The sequence below is a fragment of the Periophthalmus magnuspinnatus genome, chromosome 14 (genome assembly GCF_009829125.3).
Source record: "Periophthalmus magnuspinnatus isolate fPerMag1 chromosome 14, fPerMag1.2.pri, whole genome shotgun sequence".
NCBI lineage: Eukaryota > Metazoa > Chordata > Actinopteri > Gobiiformes > Gobiidae > Periophthalmus > Periophthalmus magnuspinnatus.
The window spans coordinates 22,815,408-22,840,811 of record NC_047139.1 but is presented as its reverse complement, the minus strand read 5'-3'; the positions used below and the strand labels follow the sequence as shown (position 1 = coordinate 22,840,811).

The 25,404-nt window shown below is 39.0% G+C and overlaps 1 protein-coding gene across 1 annotated transcript in view; it reads right to left on the bottom strand.

Annotated features, from left to right (window-relative positions):
• The window catches only part of cxadr (CXADR Ig-like cell adhesion molecule), a 42,580-nt gene that overhangs the window by 14,016 nt on the left and 3,160 nt on the right, over window positions 1-25,404 (bottom strand). The window contains exon 2 of the mRNA XM_033978707.2: window positions 6,179-6,348. Within this exon, the coding sequence (XP_033834598.1) occupies window positions 6,179-6,348 (170 nt within the window). The remainder of the gene's footprint in view (window positions 1-6,178; window positions 6,349-25,404) is intronic.

The following is a 25,404-nucleotide window of genomic DNA, read 5'->3' as shown; positions in this document are numbered from 1 at the left end:
CATAAACAAGGGCCCAAACATGTCTAAATAATTGATTACACCTTTATTTCGTTAAATGGTTAATGGAAGTTTAATTTGATTAAACTGCTGTAAAAATGCCTTGTTATCCATAAATTGTCCCTGCCCCATGTATCTTATCAAACATTTTTTTTCCACAAACTGCCACTTCACTGACTTAAAACTATGATAAATATTTATCATAAGTCCAATGCCATCAAACCAAGTTATAATTATAAAAACATAAACAACATAAAATTTGTACAAAACAGCCTTCAAGAAATAGCAGTGAACTCTGGAAAAACAAAAGCTGCTCAACAAACCTAAACAACCTATACAATAATACTGTTTATCTTTGTCCTTCAGTGTGGCGCCTGCACTTGTTTGCTCTTTCTCTGCATAAGGATAATGAAGAAGGGACAAACAATGCCTCCACTGTGCAGCGAAATCTACACCTGCTGTGTCAACAGAGAGCGGTGACCCCACACTTCTCCACCTCCTCCTGCAGGAAAATGTCTAATGAAGAACAGGTGGAGCTAAAGCATCTACATCAACAATCCGGTCTTCACACAGAGAATCATGAGGGATGGTGTCATGATCAATGCCAGGAGTAAGTTCAGCAAAATCCTAGGGTGTGCTGACAATAGGGTTGTCAAAAGTATTGAAAATCAGATATTAATCGATACTAAAACTAGCATCAAAACTATATACACAATTGAGCAGGTATTAGTACTTGAAAAGTCACATTCACAGGACAGAAATGAACCTTTCCTGAAAAGCTTTAGAATGATCTTGAGCTGAATCACAACAAGACCACACAGATGGACCACTATGGAACCTACCTGGACGACTGAGGGACTACACAAATTATAAAGGCACATAGGAATATAAAAGAAAGTACTACCATTTAATGTTGAAAATCACATTCCATTGTCTAAAGAAAGAGTGTTTTTATTATAACCGTGGTATCAGAGTTGGTATTGAGTATGGAATCTATTCCTTTGTTTCAAAATATAGTTTGAAATTTTTGTATTGTAACAAAAGTACAGATGTAAGAGTCAATAAAAAAATTAAACCCAAAACAAATTGATACTAAAATACTTATTTACAGAGATGGTTATATGTGAAAGCATAAAACTGTGCCATCTTTACCTCTGCCTGTTTACACGACTGATGACTTATAATGCCTGTCTCTCAGATCCTCTCGGTCTTTAACACAGTTTAAATCTAGACTGAAAACCCACCACTCCTCCCTGGCATTTAAAACTAGCTAGACAGGATATCTTGGTGTTTACTGTTCTTTTCCTAGGTTTTGTATTATCTGTATATTATTTTTTGTTGACTTTTTATGTGAAGCACTTTGGGTAGTTGAAGTTGTTTTTAAATGTGCTATATAAATAAAATTGAACTGGACTGAATAATAATAGTATAACAGTACTATTAGTTTAGCCCAAGGGTGGCTGTTATGACAACAATTATTGACTTATTTACTTCATCTTGCTTTTTGATATAAAAAAAAATAAATAAATACGACTTTTAAGAATAACATGAACTAAAACAAGACAGCTAAAGCAACAAATGAAGACTTTCCACTCCAATGTCATCCACTTTACAAAAATATCTATTGCTCTGAATCCAGACTGTGATCTAAACCACATGTTTATACTGCCAAACGATTGGCATAAGATCTTTTACTTGCCCTAGCCGATAACCGTGTACAATTTGAAACAATGTCGTCTTGATTCAATAAAAATTCAATAATAAATATAACAGCCAAGTAGTGGTGTTGCTTAACAGTCCATTGTCTGGATCATAGACTGCATATATAAATGGACATAGCTAACCGGCTAGCTGCCGCATTACAAATAGGACGTGCTCATGGGCGCACTTCCGGCTCCATTGACTCCAATTCACTTTACATTGTGAAATTGTCACCCCCGCTCTCTGTAACTGCTGCAGTGAGCCTCATCATTTTGGTCTTAAAATGTTCATATTAACCTGCTCTGCATGATCCTTAGATTTTTATTTCACTATTTTGTCCATAACTCAAGTCAAGAACATTAATAACAGACGAATCAGGCCCCTCTTTCCCTGAGGCTGCTACCGCTAGTGTTAGCAACAGGTTTGATTGACAGCATTGCTCACTTAGTCCACTTCTTTATACAGTCTATAGCCAGGATATATTTCTCCTGCTCTACTTGCAACTACACTGGTATGAAAGACAGGTGTGGTCTCCATAGGATACACCCACATCTTGAGAATATTACCCATGTAAACAGGTAATAGGGTTAAAATTCCACTGTTCTCAAGGGAAGGCAAAACTCACCTGGGATCGCAACATCAGCAATAACAACAGTGATATGTCAAAGCCGACCAAAGGGAGGAGGAAATTAAATTGCCTCAAGCTCTGCCAGACAAGTCTCACACACATGCACACGTTTAACTACAAAATACTACTATAATGCAATAACCTTGAAAACCATGATGATCCAGTGAAAAAAAAAATCATTTAAATGCCCTGGGGAGTGGGAATGAAAAGGGCAAAAGACTAGACAAGCTGGTGAGGCATAGGAGGACACAGAGGAGCAGTGTCTGTGTGTGTGCTGTAATAACAGGTAGGACACAGTAATATAATCAGCAGCACCTGGACTTAAACACACACTGCACAGATACAAAGGACCTGGGTTGGTGGTTTTCAGACTCTAGAATGTAATTATTTCACACTCGCAGGTACAGAGCAAGAGCCAGTTTTCTGTATGAATTATAGGCCTGCAAGATTAGTTGCAATCCATTGACTGTATATATAAAACAGTCACCGGATTCCAGAAAGGAAGTGAGCACAGGCACGCTTCCGGCTCCATCCACTCTGGCACTTCTATTTAAAAAATGTCTCTGCTGCTGTCAGGCTCATCAATTTGGTCTTAAAACGTTCATATTGATCTGTGCTACATGATCCTGGTGTGAATTTGACTATTTTGTCCATATATCAAGATATAAACGTTAGTAACAGACCGATGAGGCACCTTCTTTCTCTGAGGTCACTCCTGCTAGTGTTAGCAACGTTGTCAGTCAAACCTGATGCTAAGCACCTGCAGCAGTGTGGGTCAGACTTTTTAGCCAATTCTCCTGGTAGTCTTTAAAATTTGAGTTTTGAACAGAATTCTCTTATCCAAATGTAAACTGCAAATCAATGCTTGTCAGAAAAATCACAATTTGATATTTTTTTCCACATAGTTCAGTCCTGGTTTTCAGATTCTAAAATGGGATGATGTCATACTCTCAAAATGGGGGGTGGGAGTCAAGAGCCAGTTTTCCATATAGACTGCATTGAGCTTCGATATGAAATATTCAAAAGGTAAATGTTGAACATGATAATTTGTATTTTTGGTCTACAGAATATTGTGATGACATCTGAAACTCAGCAATTCATCTTATGTGTGTAAAAACAGGAGGAGGAGGCGGAGGAGGAGGAGGGGTGATTTGAGAGGCAAAACAGAAAGCTCTGATTCCACTGTACTCCAAACAACCTGTCAGGCAGCCCAGTCTTATCTGTGCTTTTAACTGGAGTGCTCGAAAGCCCTCACAATAACTGCTATGCCTCCAGCTGCTTTTAAGGTAAGAGCAAAACAAAACATCAAGACAGAAAGACTGTCCTTCATGGTGACAAAGAAAGAAACCAAACATGGCCAGCATTTGTGTTCGGTTTAATCAAATTTAAACACACAATACATTTATTGAACTGTTGATGCCAAGGTGGCTCACTAATGTTCGCTGTCAATATGGTTTTCAATAGCTTCAGCAAACAAAGCAGTCTGCAGACACCCTCAAGGACAAAGGGGGCAGCTCTGTGGAACTACACAAAAACATGTTTCATATATTTCTAGGGATTTATTTTATTACAGTACTATTTTTGGATTTAATAACGGCCTATTTAATATTTTTCCCTCTAGGGATGGTCCGTGGATGAATGGATTTTTGAGCCGATACCGATATCCCATATTTGTATTCCACTGTGCCTTATAGCCAATATTTGCCAATACCAGCTTTAAAATCTATTCACCTTTTCCAGAAGTTGCCATGGGCACCGCCATCATCATTCGGGTTGTATTATTTTGCACGGCGCTGCCGATCTTGACAGCAAATGAGTTCAATAGGGACTACAGAACAAAAGTCTCCTAGAGAATTGGTACAGTGTTGACTTTACGCAAATCAATCTATTTTATATCAGATTTTAGTAGCAAAACTTTTCCCAAATTCTCCATTGAAATTAACGGGATTCGCGTTTAACTGGAAGTGCCACCACAAAGAAAGCGCGGTTTAGGAACATTCACGACAAAAGTGGGGTGGAGTCAATACCAAGGCCAAAAAAATGTAAGTAAAGATCACAAATTAACTTTTCACTTTTGTAAATAATACTATGCATTCATCTTGAACATAAAAGATATTTGTTTCATGTTTCATAATTGTATGCAAACATACAATCAAATTGTAAGTCTAATTTCTCATCTATTTAAATTTTTCTAATTAGTCTGTTCAAAAAGACTGATCTGATAAATTGAGGACATACACAAAGAACAGGGCAGCGCTGAAGAAATCAGTGATTAATATTGTCAGTTTCCACCAATATTGGCTGATACTGATATCAGAACCGATATTTCACCCCTCCCTACTTCTACTGAATGCCCAAAGCCCTCGCTCTCTTTTTACCTAGAAGCCAAATACACATGTCTGATACCATAAGCATGCCTGGCATCTCTCAACAAAGCAATGAGCATTAGCTATCACACCAGACCTGATGGTATGTGGGATAATTCTAAATATATGAATCACTGGGCTCCGTAGTGGTATTAACTTCAATTGCATCAGTACAAAAGTATTAAATGATGAAATTTCCATACACCCATACGGCAGATGAGGGAACTGGGATCCACTGGGAACTAGGAACTATGTATGACCTTGTGGATCAGCCCTCGTCACTGATAGCATGCGTTGTCTCATTGGATGCCTCCCTGAGATGCCTTCCTGAACTCAAAGTGAAAAACAGGTACAGTGATAAAGAGTAGCCCTGACCTGAACACTATGAGCCTATTCTTCTGAACACCACCACAAACAATGAGCAGTGTCTTAGAATAAATACTGTATAATGCTTACGTACATTGTTTTATGAGCGTGACTTTGGTTTGGTTATGGGCTATTTAAATGTGACTCTGTGCTTTTAAGCTCTGACAGGTCAAGGAGAACAAATGCGAGAGATGTCCAAGTGTTTTACATTTATAGATTCAAATGTTTGGCAACAATAACAAAGTGCTTCAGGAAAATTGTGCATACTTAACTCTAAATTAGTCATGCATTGTGGTTGTAGATCAAAACAACATAACACACTGCATAAAAATAATGTAAATACTAAATACTAAAATACTAAAAATGGGTAAAAAACAGAGGGAGGTGTGGTGGTCTACTGGACAAAACATGTTCAGTGGGAAACTGAATTAGCCCTACATTTTAACTTTCAAATGTAAAGACAGTTATATTTATTGTTGCTTGTGCTTAGCTCAAACTACAGTCCCTAAAAATACTGAAATTGTGTTGAACTAAGCACGGTGAGCCTATAGTAGTATCTTTAGTATGTGAAGTCCCTGGGGTGGGAGTATCCTGCTGGCTGAATGAGCTCTCATGTGATCCCAGTCTATGGCTGCAGGCCAGACTGGTAACATGGCACAGGAAATAAAGATCCATGTCATGCTACTGTTCGTCTTTGAGGACACTGCACACAGCTCAGAATCCAAGTAGAGAGGATCAGATTACATTTGTTTTCAGCATCTCACAGTAGCTCCTAAGAGTATAAGGCTGGTATGAACTGAATTAACCTTATGTATAGAGTTGTCAAAAGTATCGGAAATCAGATACTAATCGACACTAAAACTAGCATAAAAAGTAGATAGTGAGCAGGTATCGATAATAAAAACATCATATTCACAAAACAGAAATGAAACTTTCCTGAATATCTTTAGAATTATCTTGTGTATAAGACCACATAGACAGGTATACACCCATGGAACACTATGGAACCTAAATAAAGAGTGTTTTTATTTTATTTTTAGTAGTTGTTAGTAAAATTCAGTAGAAAAGCTATAGTTGACTGAGTAACATGGTGATGAGGCAGAGTGTGCTTGTAACATACCACTGTGTCCTCTCTTTGGTTGTCCGGAGCTCTTAAGCTCCACTCAATGTCCAGAGGTCCTGTGTCTTCAGAGGCCAGAGTGAACTGACAGTCCAGCTTTGCGCTCTCTCCACTGGCCTTCTGTATGGAGGCCGGCCCTGTGGAAGTGATCTCCAGACCTGACACCAAACCTGCACACAAACACACAATGAGTTTATTCATTAATCACCAATGTAATGTAATCATATCGAATAATAACAATGCATCTTACTTATAACGCACATAGAAAAACATTAATAAAAGGTAATATAGAAGGCATGTCTTTATGAGGGAGGCTAAACAAACCCTACTGTCGACGGACAAAGATTAAGTAGGTACAACATCGTGAAACATGAAATTTCATGTAAACAAAGCTGAGTTGTTCTGTTTGTACTAACACTTAACAAATCAAAGTTTTAGTAAACTGTCAAAGTACTAGAAGTGTTTGTGTCAGTCTCTCATGATAAAAACATGCCATCTACAACACGGCATAAAGCGCTTTTTAAATGTTGCATGTTGTAAAGCACTTCAGATAGAATTAAGATTGTCAAAGACATCAAAAATCAGACAGTAATTTATAATAAAACTAGTATCAAAAGAGATACTCATTTAAAAACGTCATATTTACAGGACCTTTCCTGGCTTTAGAATGACTTTGAGCTGGTCACATAGACTAGTATACACCCATGGACCACTACAGAACCTACTTCGACCACTGAGGGATTACACAGATATAATGTTGAAAAAAACCCCACAAAAAAACAAAACTATTTTCTAAAAAAATTATTTGTGAAATAATTGTCGGTATCAGAATCTGTATTGAGTATCACTTCTATTCCCTAGTATCAAAATAGTATCGTGGCAGCAGTAGCTAAAATTAAACTAATAAAGACCACAGTATATGACAGGCCAAATGATGGTTATTGTGAAGGATAATCTGCTGACAATTTTAAAGCAGAGCAGATTTTCGAGGCTTTTATTCCCAAAACAAATGTAAGATTTCCCGGTGTCACGCACAGGATTCAGGGACTCCATTGATGGGGTTTAGCGGCGGTGAGGAGCAGACAGTCCAAACAGAATGGAGTTGTCACACACTGCCTCGATACATTACAGTCCCTCTGACAGACTGCCACCGAACAGCAGCCAGCCGAGGGGAGTGGATTTAAAACTAATAGTCCAACCACAAAATACTGCTGCTGAGGAAAAAACACTGGTCTGCATCACAACACAGCAAATGCAGCGGTTTTATATGTAAAAGACCGCAATAATTAAATAGGTATTCTGGTATTTTTCATTTTAAACAGAAGTAGAAGTATCAGTAGTAGTATTAATAGTAGTAGTAGTATGAGTGATTACTATTTTATGCATTTGGCAGGGACATATATTATAATTTAGTGGTACTCTATCATGGGAAAAAGCCAGTTGCAATTTTGTGTCATAAATAAAATCATCATTTGAAACACTGGTTTATAGTCAATAGTCAAAAGTTACACTGCAGAGGAGAAATCATATTCAAGAAATGTTGTAAAATGCCACAGATTAAACAAGTGGAATTGTTCCAGTTTTTGTGAGGCGGCATCACAAGCGCCCACATCATTCAGAACAGAATTGACAGGAGCATAAATTCTAGTCATGATTAAAATGTGATTAACTGCACAGCTCAGTATATTAAGCAATACTATATCTATCTAACTAACATAGATGTCAACCTAGTCTCAGGCACAGAGAGGGTGACCCAGTGCAACAGGTTAAACTCTGCCTGCTCTCCTCCTCTGCACTCTAACCTCTTTTTCCAGTGTGCTGTCAAAGAGAATGAAAACTCACCACAAATGTGAGCAGATCCAGAGACAGTGGTCAGTCACACCCACTATTGTCCTCAGTCTGGGCCTATAAGCTCTCTGAAGCACTGGATAGACTGTCTGCAGGGGTGGAACTAATTACTAACACTCACGTTATTATAATAGAGTAGATTTTTATCATGTTTTATACAAGAGTGATGCTAAAATGCTCCTAAAATTGGGTTTGAGCTTGAAAAGTAGCTATTACTTTCAGTATTTTTTATGCATACTTACATTTTTTCCATAAGTACAATTTGGCAGCAGTGCTTGGACTTGTAATTGAATATATGAATAATGAACGAATGGCTTATTAGGAATGATTCACTCTTAAGCTTATCGTGCAATAGATGAAACCTGGAACAATATTTTTTGGGGTCAGTATTTATCACGTTTACATTTTCTTTGCACTACTGGGAAATGTTTTTTTTGGCTATATAATAAGGCTTAAGCTATAAAAGGTTGAATAAATAACCTGTATGATTCATGACAAATGCAAACTAAGTACTAAAGTGTTTCATTCTGCTATTTATTTATAGATTTTTACATGATTTTTAACAATATTGTAGATTTAGAATAGTTTTTGTGGTTTAAATTTGCTGTTGGGTTAGTGGTTCAGTGGCATTTTGGGGCAATTTGTTTCAATATCATTGTTTATCATTAATTTACTTATCACACTTATAATGTATAATTTACATATCACACTTGTGTTATATGTGTTATCGTGACAGGCCTAGCTGTAAATTGTGCATCTATTATAAAGTGTTACCATTTTTACCATTGCATAATTTTTTACTAAGTATAACTTTGCCAAAAGTACTTGTAATTGAGGACATTTTTGGTCATGTAACTGTACTACAAATTTTCTATACTCCCACCACTGGTTGTATGTGGTCCCCGGGGGCTGCAGCTGCTTGAATCGGCCCACAGGTTTTGACAGACGGCCTTGATGGGAGCGTGATCCGTAGCCATAAGCAAAAGCAAGAGGAACGGCGAGCACTATACAGAGAGACATGTCCATCAATGTCAGAATGGATCCCGGGCCTGGCATGTGCATGAAGAAAATCTGTGTCAATTCATCAGACGCTATAAGGAGCCAGGGCATTTTTCAAAGTTGCATTTAAAAAGATGAAAATTGCTTCGGCAAAGAGAAAGTACTGGACTGGAGGCGTTCATCAGGCTGAGTGAATGCTGGTGTGACAGGAAGTGAGGGAGATTGTCAGATGTAGCTGTTAGATCAATGGCAAATGTCAGGCAGTGAACAGGCGTTTGTTTAAATTACAGTTAAGCCAGTGGGACATTACATTCAGTGGTTAGCCAATGAACGGGAAAACATACAGAGGTGTCAGCAAGGAACAGAGTTTAGACAGGTACTAGGGCTGCACCAATGTGTTGTGAAAGTATTGACTGATGCTATCATTGAAATCGCAACATACTCGATATATAGAAATAACACTGAGCATCTCCATCTGCTGCTGTGTTTTTTAACAAGTACATTAAAATTGACTCTTATGACCTGGAGCTGTGTTTTGTTTCATTTCATTCATTCAAAATGCTCTGTTCCGCCTTGTGGTGGTGGTAGTTTTCAAGAAATTAGTTCAGTAGAGATTGGCAATTCCAGGGCTGAAATTATCCAAATACTTCTAGTGAAGGTGTATGGAGTTTAAAAACACACAGTTGAACACTTCCTGTATTACCATGTGACATCACAGGGTGGAACAGAACTCAAGTCTAAATATGCAGGGTTTGTGTGTTTAACGTGTGTACGTGTGTACGTGTGTACAAAAGTACATTAAGATATTGCAGTTCTTAACAGCCATATCAGATGATTAAAAACTACAAATGCGAGAAGATAAGCACAAACAAAGCAAAAATTAAAAGTGCTTAATTTTCTATTGACTTGCTGGGTCTTCCTAAAATTGAAATTGACTTTAATTTATTAAATTATTTAATTTATTGTGACTTTTAATGTCATAATATCAAATTTTAGTATTGCAATTAAGAAATTACATATTGCAGTGAAATCCTTTATTTTCTTTCAGTATTGTCCATTTATAAAGTAAGTGATGAGCATAAAGAAGCTGTTTACACTCAGTGTTACTTTTTTGGAGTATAGGTTGAAATCACCAGTTAAGATTTTTGTTTATTAGTTCTGAAAAATTACAATTATTGATTTAATTCAATTTTATTTATATAGCACATTTAAAAACAACTTCAGCTGCCCAGTGCTTCACATAAAACGTTAACAAAAACACAGATGATATATGAATAAAACAGTGCCAAGGAGAAGAGGTGGGTTTTCAGCCTAGCCTAAACTGCAATAAAAACAAATCCTGACATCCCATTTATTGTGTATATTCATGGTTGTAAACCTAATGAGAATACTACAATTAAAGGCAAACAAGGACGTACTATTGTAACATGCAAATTCAAAAACACATTTGTACCAACTCCCTCGTGTCCGGTTGCTGTAATTATCCAGCACTTTCCATTTGGGGATTAAAGAAGCCGCAACTGATTTAAAAACAATAGTCTTGTTCGGAATTAATGAGGAAATAAGCGCATAGCCTGTACAACCAAATGAATGATTACCACAGAAAAAGCTCGCTTACTCATTCTCCCACACAAACACCGCGGCTAGCAGCTAATCATTGACAGTCAACATTTAGCAATAACGTTAGCTAGCTCAAAGTCTGCCACCGCCCGCTGCATGTGTGTGTACGACACAGGCTTTATTTAGAGTAATGACACTGCTGGGTAAATGGGCCTTGAGCTGCAGCTAATATAATGAGCTGATAAGGGATAGCATTAGCAGTGTCCAACAATGGTCATGAAAAATAGTGAGTAAGTCTGTTCTGTTTGGTGTATAGATCCTAACCAGAAAGTAGGGCTACAACTAAGAATTACTTCAGTAGTTGAAGAGTTTGCTTATTTTTTCATTTAGTGGACCAGTCAGTTATTTCTATTGTACATTGAGAATTTTAAATACACTTAAAAAGGTCCCATATAACAGTTTTTTCATCTATCACAAAACACACCTGGAGTTGTTTTGTTTCATTCACATATGTTTAACACACAAACCCTGCAGATTTAGACTGAGTTCTCTGAAACTGGAAACTCTTTGTGATGTCATGTGGTAGTACAGGAAGTGTTTTTAAACTCCATGCACCTTCACTAGAATCATTTGGCTCATTTCCCAACTGAAGTAAAGGTAAAAATGTAGCTGTTAACTTGAAAACTACCGCTTCATGACATCATAAGGTGGAACAGAGCATTCTGAGCTTTGGAGATGTAGACATAAAAATAATAAAGGATCACTCAAACATGTGTGAATGAAACAAAACACAACTCCAGATATGTTTGTGATGAGGTAACACCATAATAACAAGGTCACGAGAGTCAAGTTTGTGTAATATATGACCTTTAAACCAAATAAAATAAACTGACTCATCGTCTGCTGAGTCTTATGTGTATGATGAAGAAAATAAAATTGAAGAACAAAGTAAGTACAGAACAGTGGGTACATGACAGTGATGGTAAAAATGGAGGTTGTTTGGAGCGATGATGTCTTTATTACAGGAGTATACAGATTGCTTAAACATGCATGAATCGTGCTAAATATAACTTTGAGAGGGTAAATGAGAAAAGGAACCAACTACGCCATGGTTAAAAGCTCTAAAAAGTCGATTTTGCATAATAGGTCTGCTTTAATAATGCTGTTGTCTTTGTGATAATATAAAAGCAAACTGTCAAGATTATTCTGGTTAATTGTTGCAGCTCTACCATTCATTTCCCTAAACTCTAAGTCAAACCATGTGTTGTTAACGAAGTAGTGGGGGAGAGGGCACTAGCTAATTAAAAAGTCTCTCTTAATAACTATTCACAGTGGCTACTACAGTCTGACACAGCACATCCTGCGGTTACTAGGGCGCCGGGAATAAGCACCAGGAATTCGGGGCACCCATACCCCCACCCCACTTCATTCAGTCCATTGGTCCTTCCCGCACTACCCCCACCCTCTCATGGCAGGGTGTTCTTGGGGGAAAGGCGGGCACTCATCGCGGGCCTGTTGATTGTATGACCCGCGTAACAACCACCACCCCCCCCTCCAACCTTTGTCGCGGATCGCCATACAATGGGGAACGAATCCTGTCTCCTGGCAACCAATCCCTTGGCGGAGAAGGTTGCTGGGGTGCTCGGAAGACAGCAGGAGAGAAAAAAGGGAGGAAGGAGGGAGATAGGAGGCGAAAGAAGACATAGAGGAAGATTGAGTAGGTGGTAACAGAATGGGCATTTGTGGAAGGGAAGTCACATTATTTTACCATTGAGGGTGTCTTTGAGAAGACGCTGGGCTAAAGCCGAAGATAACAATGGAGCGGTTTGGCTCTCAATCGTTGTGCCAATTAAAATGATCATTCAGAGGACTGGCAGCCTCCAGACGTCACACTCGTCTTTGTTCAGGTGCTTTAAATGGAAGAGACTTTGAAGTTTTTGTTGGCTGTGAGAAAGTGTAAATGCAGTGCTGTTATCTTTAGTCTATCAGTGTGTTTTATATGACCGCACATTATGGTCTCAGGGAATGAAATGGGTATAAATAGTAAATATGCCATGGAGTTTTCTCTGGACAGGAATATTTTTTATTATTCTGTACATTTTATGCGCAAAGGAGATTTGGCAGTAGTCATGGGCACACTGATAGTGATTAAGCATTGAAAAGTATTGATTCTCATGCAAAAATATTTATAGTTAAAATTTCTTAAACTCATTTTAATGATATTGTAAAACATCTGTGTACATTTTAGTGTATCTGCATGCAAATTTTAGATCAGTTCAAGAGAAATGGTATAGTAGAGGAGTTCCAGTGCATTTTAAGACAGAACTTATTGCTATTGCATTGAATCAGTATCACAATACTACCACTGCATTGCTAAATAGGAACTGCTACATAGTGATACTGGTGATTTTTAAAAACCTTTTTAGTATTTGAAATGAAGAACATTAAAACAGTTATGAATAGGTAAAGAAAGCTTAGCCCTGAATTTCTGAAACCCTACCTACTATACCTACTCTACTATGCAGTATTCATTATTCCAAAGTACTTCTGAGCCCTCTAAGTGATAGATCAAGGAGTGTGACAGCACAGGGTTGTTTGGCGAGGGGACCTGTTGTGACCTTATTGTCGGCCAATCTAAAGTCCTTCAGACAGGGAGCGAGAACCAGGAGCATTAGGGACCTTGTTTCATGACCTCTCACCTTTCCTTAGAGAGTGTTCTTATGCATAAACTCTGAAAAGCCAAGCCTTACCGTAGGGGCGATAAAGACAGGCAGCAGCTATTCTTAGCTCAAAAAAAAAAAAAAACACAAAAAAAAAAAAAGGAACAAGAAAAGACTCAAGAAGCAAGGTGAATGACATCGTTTTGGGATTAATTTCAGTTTGTCAGTTTACCGTATGGGAGATTTGCATATTTTTCATACAATTAGCCTGGTGTGTGGTATAGTGTAAGCTTCAGGAGCTGCGTATCATTGGTAGTATTGAAGTCATGTTTGCACTAATTTAATAAAATGAACAGATGCTCACTGTGCAGCCGTTTGTCCTTGAACACCAAATATAATCTAAATTTTAGGATGGGCAATGTGCCAAAAAATTAATCACAATATTTTTCTGATAGTGAACGGTCTTTTTATGCAATTTTTTTACTCATTTCCTGAGTGTAAACAATGCAGACTTTTAATCATTAGCATTTAACACAAAAAAGGTAGGCGATTCGAATCCCACTCTCAACACAAACATCGCTGGTTGAGCAGTCAGACCCACTGACTCACAGATTGACGGAGCCATTCCAGCTCCAACAGACGAATGCTGTCGTTGTGTCCTTGGGCAATATACTTAACGCACCTTGCCCCTAGTGTCTGCGAACACTGGTGTATGAATGCGTGTGTGAGTGGTTCCTTGATGTAAAGCAATTTGAGTGCTTTGAAGATGAAAAAGTGGTATATAAAATTGTGACCATTGAAATGTGAAATGAAATGTGTCACATTTCTGTCTCCAAAGTAAAAAAACAAACAAAAAACAGGTTTGGAGCAAGGGACTGTAGACCTCTCAATTAAAATGACCCAAACTGATCTTTGACAATAAGAAAAGATTGATTAAAATTAAATTAATTGCACAGCCTACATTTGGCATGTTATATTCAGTTAAATCAGTTTAGTACAGCATTTGAAAGGCAGTACTGTTTTAAGTTTGAGTTAAATAATAATCTATTAAAGAGAGTCGGAATACAGCAATTCAGTAGAATAAAATGGCAGTTTGGAATGAGCAAATGAAAACTGCACATCACAAACAGATTCCTCTCCTGTGACCGCAACGGAAAAACATCTATGTTGGCACAGCACAGATCACCCTCAGAAGTGGCTTCCTGCTCCTCCTCCCAGTGGAACTGTTGGAACTAGGCCTGTCACCATAATCACTATATATGACTTATTGTTGAATAAATGACAAAATTAACAAAGATTTTAGAGATCAATATATTGATCATACATGCTTTTTGCACTGGCAGTGAATCCCCCCCCCAAACAATACAGTATGGTACAATATGTAACTTTCTGTAGGTGGCATGTCACCTGGGTGATTCCATGAAAATAGAAAGTTAAAACAACACTTCGGAACATGAAGATTAATACGTTTTATGGCATAGTGTGGGAGATCATAGCTAAGGAACAACAGTTCCATAGGAACAAAGCAGGGGGAGGTCCTCTTCCAGGCCAAATAAGAGTCAGGTTTGTGGAGATGCAAGTTCATGCAACACATTTTTTAAAATACATTTTTCAATGCAATACAGATAACCAAAAGGGAAAACAATGTGTACCATAGCATAGCTTACTAGGTTAGGTTTGAATTCTGTTATAATCAGTGTAATAAAGTGGTCTTCAATATCATTGTTTGTCATGAGATTTTATGAAATGACATATCATATTTCAAAGATTGGTATTATGTCAGGCCTAGTTGTAAATGTTCATTTTGTGGGGTTTCTATGGCGAGCCGGTGGAGTCTTGTTTATTTAGTGTAGGGCAAAGCCGTGTCTGCTGAACCATAGTGATGTGCTGTAATGCTGCCTGAAAGCACCACTTGCCACATGCACTGCCATCCAATTCCCAGTGTGTGTGACCTGAGGCTGTTCTGACATAATTGAGCATTAAATGATGAAGGGGTGACGAATGATGGGCATTTGAGTTCGCCGCCTGGGCATTTGACACGTTTTAGACAAGCCCATTGGGGATGTATTTATGCTGCTGCTGATGTGAGCCTCCACAGCACTCAGCCACAATGTACAACAGTAATCATGATAATAATATGGACACAAATGACGACAGAACGGTGCCATCAGGGGAGACTGCTGACACCCATGTTTATTTTAATAGAGTGCTCACTGCCGTTTTCATCAATTGTAATTCTTAGAGAGACTCTTTCTCCAGTACACATGTATTGTAAAAGCTAATTTTATGATCAAAATGAGACAGCTGTGTGCTGTTTGCATCTAAATTATGAAGCATTATTTTCCGCAAAACCAGTAAGGCTACTGAGCTGTTTGCATGCTAGTTGTTGTTAGCATTACCGTAATGACAAAACTTTGCTCTAGCCTCTGAAAGTTGTGAAAAGCACTTTTAAATTAATTGAAGGTAATAATTAGGACGCTTTTTGCCTTCTTTTATTAAAAAGTTTATAGATTTTGTTCGAGCTGCACTCATGACAGGGCCTTGGGAATTGTCCCCCTTATTTATAGACTTCATTAGCATTTTACAATGTGCGGACACTGGATTTAGGCAGCTGCCACTCGCCCACAGCCCTCTGCGTTAAACTGTCCTGGAGCCAGTCTTAAAACCCGGCCTTGGCTCCACCCTCGTTTTACCATGACACACACACGCACTCACACACACACAGACGCAAACACTTTATGAAGCACCAGAGTGGTCAGATAAGAGAGGTCCAGAGGAGCATAACGTCCTTCAGGTCAGCTGGTGACAGAGGAGGCTCTGGATGTAGTGAGCTGATAGGGAGCTGATAGTGAGCTGATAAACATCCCCACAGAGACAGATGCAAAAGTGCCAATACAGCCATCTGTGGAGGATATTAAAAAGGAAATGACTGACTAGTGTCGTAATGATTTAGTGATTCAAATGACTGCAGATGTAGCACAGAGCTCAAGTCAGAACAACACAGTTGACAGAAGAGTTCATACAGTATGCTCAATTCATTTATAAGGATCAGATCAGATTTGGCCAGTAATGCAGAATTTATAATACCGTGACTGCTTTAACAAAAAAACAAAAAAAAGGATTTAAGGGATATCTCAGTCACACCTCGAAATCTTAAGTGTTTTCATAGCAGCAGGTAGTGAGGTCCAAAGCCTGCAGGAGTCCACCTCTCATGTGTCTCTTGACACAGGACTTTCCCCAACCCCCAAAACAAACAGAGCCTCTGACACAGAGCAGACCGAGGGGCCCCAGCCTTTGTCCGGGGCCCAACGCCAACTGTGATCAGGGAGCGTCGCTGATCCAAACTGAGCCACAAGAGCAGCCACTTCATTCACAGAGAAACAGGAGCTACAAACTGCAGAAGGCCAGACTTCAACATCTTATTGTGAATAAAAAACACATATTTATAAAGGAGATCAGCTGAGTGAGAAAAGAAACAAAGCAAACGATGGTTCCCAGCCAGAGGATTCATTATGTCAGAAATGAGCACATAACTGCAGCGGCTTAGAGCAGCAGAGCGTGAACGTGTCCCTCTGAAACATCACGCTAAATTAGGGATTAATGGCCTTTCTGTGGCGCTCACAACTATTTCAGTTTTCAGCTTCATTAGAACAAACGAGTGTAAAAAGTTAGGCACTGCAAAACACAGTGCTATACATTTCTATGCCAAAAACAGACAAATCAGTTTTACATTTCTCAAACTTTAACTTGTTACTATATTGATTCTATAAATCAAATCAACCACTATGCATTTCAATAATATCATGTATAAACACCAAAGCATGTCGAGTCAACAGGCGGGAGTGCTGGATGGAGTCCAGACAGCTAAAGGGATTATAGTGTGAGACCAGGCCACAGACAGTTCAGAGTAAGGAGGACCACTGCGCCTCCTTGAACATTCCTGGGTCCCTCCTTCACTTCTTCACATGAAGCAATCTCTGTTGAGAAACTTTTTCTGTACAAAGATAACACCAACTGTAGCCAAAGCAACTAAAGCTGCAATTCTGAATAAAACGCCAATGACATGTTTTCTATTGCCTGCTGCATTTCAAGACCAGCCTGACCAAGAGGCCCTCACACTCATGTTGTCCAGGTTTGAGTCTAAATTTAGACACTGCCTGTAGGACACAACATAATGGTGGACTCCTGGACTCTCTGTACAAATACACTAGTACAGAGGATACATTATTGTAAGAGTACACTGTCAGTAGTCACAGAACAGATTTTTAAAGGATATCCAATAGCTGCTGAAAGCTCCCCGAGGGCAGAGGCAAATAGTCTATTGACAGAATACTTTGTAATAACTGTAAAAACATTGATTCCTTTACAAATGCCTCTGCAACAGCACAGTGTGTACAACCCCACAATGTGTCTACAGCACTTAGCTCAGCCATCCTGTCCTCTGCACTCCAGGAGGACATCGAGATAAGACTGCTGCTAACAGATAACAAGATGGATAATCCTTTTCCTTTCCACGGCTCGTCTGCGTCCTGCACAGGCCTGATGTTGATAGTCTGGGCTCTGTGCAGCTCTCACTTCTCTGATGCAGGTGAGCAGAGTGCACCTGAGTGTGGGGCCCGGCAGGACGCCACAGGCAAACACTGTCAGGAGCTGTTACACTTTAACAGAGACCACTGCTTTGATTTATGCCTCCAGCTCAGACACTCACCCTAGACCACTCCACTGAACAGAAAAACAAGTGAATGGAGAGTTAAAAATAACCCCACTACCAGCAGAAGAAAACCAATTGCAAATTTTAGACAATTTGTCACATTGAAATCATAATTTAAAGTTGAAATTAGCAAATCACAAGAACTGCAGTTATTTAGCAAACATATTTTCTTTTGCAAATAACAAAAGATCTTTTATGATGATGTAAAAAAAAACCAAAAAAAGAAAAAAAAACAAAAACTAAGCCTGTATAGTAAAAGAAAAGTCTCTATGGCTCAAACCTGGATGATTGAGGGATTACAGAGACACCTGCCAACCTCTACAAACATGTTTGGAAATGCACAGGATTGGCTTAGTTAAACAGCCCATATGTCTAGGTGTGCTTAAAATATGAACTTGCTTTGAACAACATCCTTCTAACAAAACATAAATAGTGCATAAATCAAAGCATAATCACAATGCCTGTCTGAAAAATTGCAGTTAAGATATTTTTCCAAACTGGCCCTAACATGATCATGGATACTGACAAAAAACATGTCAAAATGTGCGCTGTCCCTGAAGTGAAATGGTTTTTAATGATGACCTAAAAGCCATAGAACCCAGACTGTCACAGACGCAGTGCCAGTATCACAGATCAGGGACAGTGCAGACAGGAACACATGATTAACTGTGTGCATGAACATGTTGGTCCAGCAGCAGTAAATTGGACTTCAGACCATGAAATTACTTTTCCATCTAAAAGCAGTGGCTGTGCCATTTTGTAATGGAGTATGTTGGATGAAAGTTGCCACAACACAGTCATAATTTCAGTCTATAAAGTAATTCGTTTAAAGCCACATCATGTAGCATTTTAGCCAAAAATAGAAATATAAGCATGCGTGTGTATGTGTGTTTTTTTCATTTTGGATGAACTGAAAAGTAAAAACATGCGTCCTTACTCAGAGCCGACTTGCATCTCCACAAACCTGACTCTTACTTGGCATGGGCCTCCTCTTGATTGTTCCCATGGCTCTAATATTCCACAGTTTGGTACAACTTATCCAGCTCCATAGAAAATATTCCGAGGTATGGTTTTTACGTTCTATTTCCATGGAATCATGAAGGTGACAAGCCATCTCCAGAAAGTTACATGTAGCTTTAACTAAACACAAGTCAAATCTTTTACAGAAATTTTACATCGTTATTTCAGTTTTGTTTCAAATAAAGCACAACCCTTGGCAGTGACTTCTGAATCCTTAAATAACCCCTTTAAAGCTGTAGACTTTAAAGTCATTTTCCTGGTGGGAGTTAACTGCTTCTGTCTTAAACCTGCAACACAAGCTGATTCCACCATGATCCCGTGGTCTAACCCCTGACACGTCTAGACAAGGATGCTCCATGGCTGAGGTAAAGCATTTTGGATCAGTGTAGAGAGATGGGCATGTTATTGTTGCCTATAGCAGTGAGTAGGGTTTTAGCAAGAGCTCGTTACCAAAAATTGCTTCAACAATGTGCACACATGTGGAAAAACTGTAATTACCATTTTCAAAATCTCATCTGATTCTCGTGGACTCTAGGGTCTCTAGGGTCAACTCATTTTTGTAGAAAGTGTCATGTCCCAGCCTTAGCACCGACTATAGCCACAAATAAAAGCATCCATCTCAAGACCACATCAGTGACTTGCATTTGTCCACGTCTCCAAAACAAAACTGTGGGCTAGACAGCACAAACTATTTATCATCAGACATGTCAAAATATTTTCTTGTCTTGTTCTCTGGGATCAAATCTCGTGTGTCATCCAATCTTGTGGAAACTGTGTCTCTGTATTTTTTTTTTATGCCCTCAGTTGCATCTCAAGCCCGGTCAAACGTGATCGTTCAGTCAGATTCATTTTTTTTCAGTGACACGTAAAATAAAGGTCACCTATGAGTTACAAAGAAAATCAAATTTATCTCATCTCAAATTAACTGTTTAGTGCTTTGCTCATTGGTTCTGCAGAAGTCCGTGACGATACGAACAGAGCATGACTGTTCCTGATTGACTCTACACCTGTCAATCACACCCATTTGAAAACAGGGAAATTCATTGGTGACCAGACTCACATCTTTGTAAAATACAGCAGAAATGAGTATTCTGGATCCCAGCCAATTGAATATCCACAAATAAAACAAAATCATATATCTGGAGACCACATCAGCGACTTGCCTTTGTCCTCGTCTCCAAAGCTCGGGGGACATGTGGACACGTGTCGACTGATATAACAGCGATTAATCATTAATCAGTGGCTCATTAGTGTGCTGCTGTAGTGTGTTGGCATGTGCTATGGTTGATAACGCATGTCTCTATATTGATCTCCTCTCCATTTCGCTTCACTTTAAAAGCACAGTGGCTCTGTTAATATGACGGATATGCAGCAGAGGCTGAGTCTTCTCACCAATTATTGTCCAGAGAAGGCAGGCATTTCAGGCCGCACCAATGTGTGCATGAATTATACATACCCCCATTAAGACACTTAACAGCTGGTTCTTGGAGATCTTAGTAGTGAGGAGTAGAGGCATTTGTGTCTGCTTATTAATACAGCAGCACTCCAGATTAAGGTTGAAGGTAATGTGGATTCGGACCATCATAAAGCCACTGACACAGGGCTATTTTCAGAGCAATCTCATCTCTCTAGAGGCCAACCAGGCCAGCTGCCGATTTCCTCACATGGTGGCGAGATGCACTACGGTAATTAAATGTCTGTTATGGTGAGCTGACCTTGCCGTGGTTAGGGCGCTGATCCTTTCCCATAGCCAGCTAACAGATGTACTGCTCATCTTAGCAAGAGATGAGCACATGGATACAGAGAGAGAAAAAAATGGATTCTGAGCAGAAAAATCAATGTAAATGTCATGGAAAAGATGATGGGAGATTCATCGCTTTCCAGGTACTAATCAATTTTTAAGCGATTAAAACTAGATACTCATCAGAGCTGGCATCGTTACTGGAGGAATTAAATAAATAGTACAAAGTTGGTGGTTTTTAGATTCTATAATGTGACGGTCATACTCCCAGACGGGGAGCAAGAATTTTCCCTATTCATTATAATGCACTTTCAAAAACTTTCTAAAAAGGAAAATTCACAATTGTTACCCTCCTGATCATTTCTATTAGATGCCCCCATCTGATTGAAATGTTATTGACCTATTGAATGTTGTGTTGTCGTCTGAAACCCAGCAATAGTTAAAGAATCGTTTTAATCTTTATCAGAATAAGCACAAGAGCACAGGATAAAAAATGTTCTGTGTTTCAAATTACATTACATTAAAAAGAAGCGCTTTAATCATTATTACAATATTGAAATCAGTAGAGTATTGAAATAGTTTGAATTTTTACTACCATGACAACAATCCACTCACTAATAAATCTTTCTAGAGGGAGGGTTCATGGTGCAGATAGGGTGGGCCTCATAAAGTTAAATTTGTATCTTTTACTATGAAGCCTTCATTCCCTTAAGGGAGGGTTGCATCTTATCTAATCTCTTGTAATGCTCTGTTATGAAACAAAGTGTTTTCTGGCCTCAGCAGTGCCAGAAGAGATTAGTGACAACTTTACAGCAAAGCATTGTACAGCATCATTAAATAGAGTGTCCAGAATGAACACACTATTGGCAGAAAAATTAATAAAACTATAAGAAATACTTATGAAAATGTTCTAACCTGTGTGAATCAAAGGAAAGTTCCTTTGATTCACACTTGTGTTATAGTTTTGACAAGTGTAATTGTTCTGGGCTATTGTGACTGGGGCATTGGCCTTGTTCTGTAGAATACATTTTCTATGTACTAGTTTATTATGTTGTTGCATACAGTTTAATATAAAAAGAGACTTGAAGAGGGCTCAAACTTAAAACCAATTTCTGCTTCTGGTCACCATATTTTTTAGATTAGTCACACAATTAACTGTGTGATTGTTCTTAGTGGAGCACTGGATTATCGCTATAAGAGGAAATATATAATCGTCTTCCCACAGCAGAGACCTACAGAAGACAAAAACTAAAATTAGCCGTGAACAATGTAATGCTATCAGGAAGGAATTACAATATACGGAATAATGAGGGTTGTAAAACATGCACATCAAGCAATTTAGAGGCTTTCATTTATGATTGGGCTGGCACCTTAGAACGACCTAAGCAGAATACAACATAATAACTAGAGATAGGCTGAGATCTGCACTTTTTCATGTATCGGCTATCTGCCTTAAATCTCCAGCTCTTTTGTTTTGGCCAACTAGCTGCCTAAAGAATCCACATAAAGCTTTATATGAACATTTTAGTGCAAAGACATAACGACATAATGTTGACTAGAAAAACTCTAACTCTTAAAAGAGCTGTGGGCTGAGTTTAAGGTAAAATTCAATTTCATAATTTGGATAAAAGAATGTAAATTGTCCCTACATATCTGCTCAAAAATATCATCAGAGTTGATCGGCCTTGGTTGCTCTAGATTCCAAACAATCAGCATCAGCTATGAAAAAAAACCCAACATATTGATTGAGCTCTAATAGTAACCACATGCAAAGTGTAATGTGAGATGAAAAAGGTTAATACAGAATTCTGAAAATGTTCTGTCTGCGGTTTGAATAAAAATCAAACTGATATTTTTCTGACACTATTGTGATTGTGATTTATGGTTAAAAAGTAGGATTCTACTCAGAGTATACATTGTAAACAACTCCAGGAGCATTAATATTTGAGAGAAGACTGAAATATGAACAGATAAACTAATACAAGGACACCATGCATTTCAGAACATGTTTGTTAAGGTCTAAACTACAGGTACAACAACATTTTTCTATATAAGAACAGAAGATTTTGTACTTTACAGAGAACATTCTATTGTCTAAATAACTACAGCCTTTGTGATTTGATAACTGCTCAAACTCAAATTTCAGTTTTGATTTGAATGCAATATATTATGCTACCTTATTAAACACATTTTGAAACTATTCTGCTAGTGGTTAAAAAGCTTCCATGCCAGCGGGGTCATATCCTCATCAGAAGCAGAGGGTGGTGCAGTACTGGGCATCAGGTGTCTCAGTGATAAATGTGCTCAGTGTTTATCGGCCCAACACTGTGATGATGACCGATGGACTCCGACCGAGAGACAGGCCACTCTGCACTCACCTTGTTCAATAAATGGATGTGCCCAAACGTACGCACACCAGGACCATGCAAACTAGTCTGCCAGTGCAACGCTACAGCCTTGTTTACACTGATTTGCTTTGGAACAGATTGGTCTGAAAATGCCTCCGCTGTCTTAGGTGAACCGTCCAGGCCCATTTGAGGGGTCTGAAGTGGCCCCTGGGGGGGTTATAAAGCAGTCTGGCTGATTTTGGCTTGGTTCACTTTTGCTAAGGAGGAACTACACACACGTCACACAAAATTGCAATTACTAAACATCTTTAAATTGCGAAGACCCTGGTCAAATTCAGGTATGAATTCAATTTTATTAATTAAAGTGGGAGTAAACACCTAAAGTCCGGCCACAACCACATTTCAAAGCAACTAAACTGGTAGTGCCTGTCGACTAAAGAGAGTTGGGGAAGGGGGGGTCTGGGAGTATAGGGAGCAGTGTGATTGGTCTAACCGTATCTACACTTCAAACTCCTCCCCTGCAGCCAGGTGTTTGTAGTCAGAAACCTGGCTGTAATCACGGCAGTCTTTTGTGATGTCACCAACTACTTGAAATCAGAGAGGCCACTGAAGGCAGCACACAATTGGATTTAGCCATTTTTGACCAGAATGCTGCAAATTTACCTAGCTTGTACTTGCCAAAAATGACTAGGAACAGAAGATGATACTATTAAAACACCATATACAGATTTTAGTAGGGAAAAAAGTGTAGTTTCAAGTTGAGTGTTTCATTCCACTTCAAGAAATCATTTGTTATGTTTGGATGATGTCAGATGTTCACATAGCAAACCCCTGCCCCCTGAACCCACAGCCATGTCCGAGGTCTAGAGTTGCAACTGAAAATTAGCGAAGCATAAATGCTCACATGAGATATTCGCCTGACCTCTAAACAATCAGCCTTGACCTTTATGAGCTCACGGACCACTAATTTGAATCATTGATCCTAAACTGTTCCGCCGCTTAACTCACTGGAAATTATTGTAAGTTTGATTTACATACCACAGAGGGCGCTGCGGTCAGAAGGTCAATACTTTGGTCAAAGCATTAGAGAAATTAGAAGACGTAGAACTTGAAATATCTGTCAGCGTAACATTGACTTCACGATCAGGGGGCTCAAGTAAAATGGTGCCAATATATCTTCTATAATAACGCCTTGGCAGCTGCCCAGGAGGCACTTGTACTCGCTACCTGTGAAAAAGAAATGAGCTCAGAATACAGAGCGACCGCGCAGCCATTAACAGGACTCAGAAACAAGAGCCACTATTAATCATTCTCCTAGATTCTCCACAGGGCAATTTGTCCATTCAGTAATTCGGAGATGAAATGGAGGGAAAATAAGGAGGAGGTGGGATAATGTGGCGAGGCAGAGGCGTTATGAGGGCTTAAAGATGCACTATGTAACATTTCTAGTGTAGGGTCTGCCACTTGATTGTATCCATGGATATGTTATTACTTTTCCTGAATTATGGGTGTTTTTATTGCTCAAAGATATATTGAAAAGCATGGCATTTTACTGTGAGCTAGCTTACGTCTCCATAGATCTGACCTATAAGTTTGCCTTCTGATACCAATTGCTTGGAGATAGAAAAGTTTACTGCCATAGTGCATTGAATATTCCAGGCAAAGGGGTTAACATATCCATGGAGACAAGCAGTTGATGGACCATCCAACAGAAAAGCCACTTAGTGCATTTTTAACACCCAGAGAAAGGTGAACAGGACTTGGCACAGGACTCTTATAATGCTGGCATGTTCAAATATTAATGTCTGTGTGAATATTCATGTGCGGTCGCCGCCATCATCAGGCGTGGAGGACAAAGCAGTCTCTCTGGAGTGCAAGCCAATCCTGCGCGTTCTTGCTTTTATTTCCAAGGACAGAGGCTAGAGGCAGAGTGCTGGTGCTGGACTGAGGACAGGCTGTGGGTGCAACATGTTGGGACCCCTGGGTGCTCTGACGTGACAGGTGGTCCTGACCGCCGCATGTGGAGCGGTGACCCCGAGTCCTCGCTGTCAGTTTGACTCTGATGATGGAGCTTACAGCAGCGGAGAACTAAACTCCTGCGGCACTACACATTCTCTGCACAATTTAAATATGGCTGATTTTTAACTCAAGTCTGTGGTACATTAAGAGCTCGATGATAGAGAAAAAATAACCACAACTGCTTAAATCATAATTAAAATCATGCCTTTTCAACAGATTATGTGCTTAGAGAGAAGGTGTGGCATCAGCATGCTTAAAATGAAGAGAACAAACAGGTGAAATTAAAGTAGTTGACATCTCACAGAAATAGACAGCTAAAA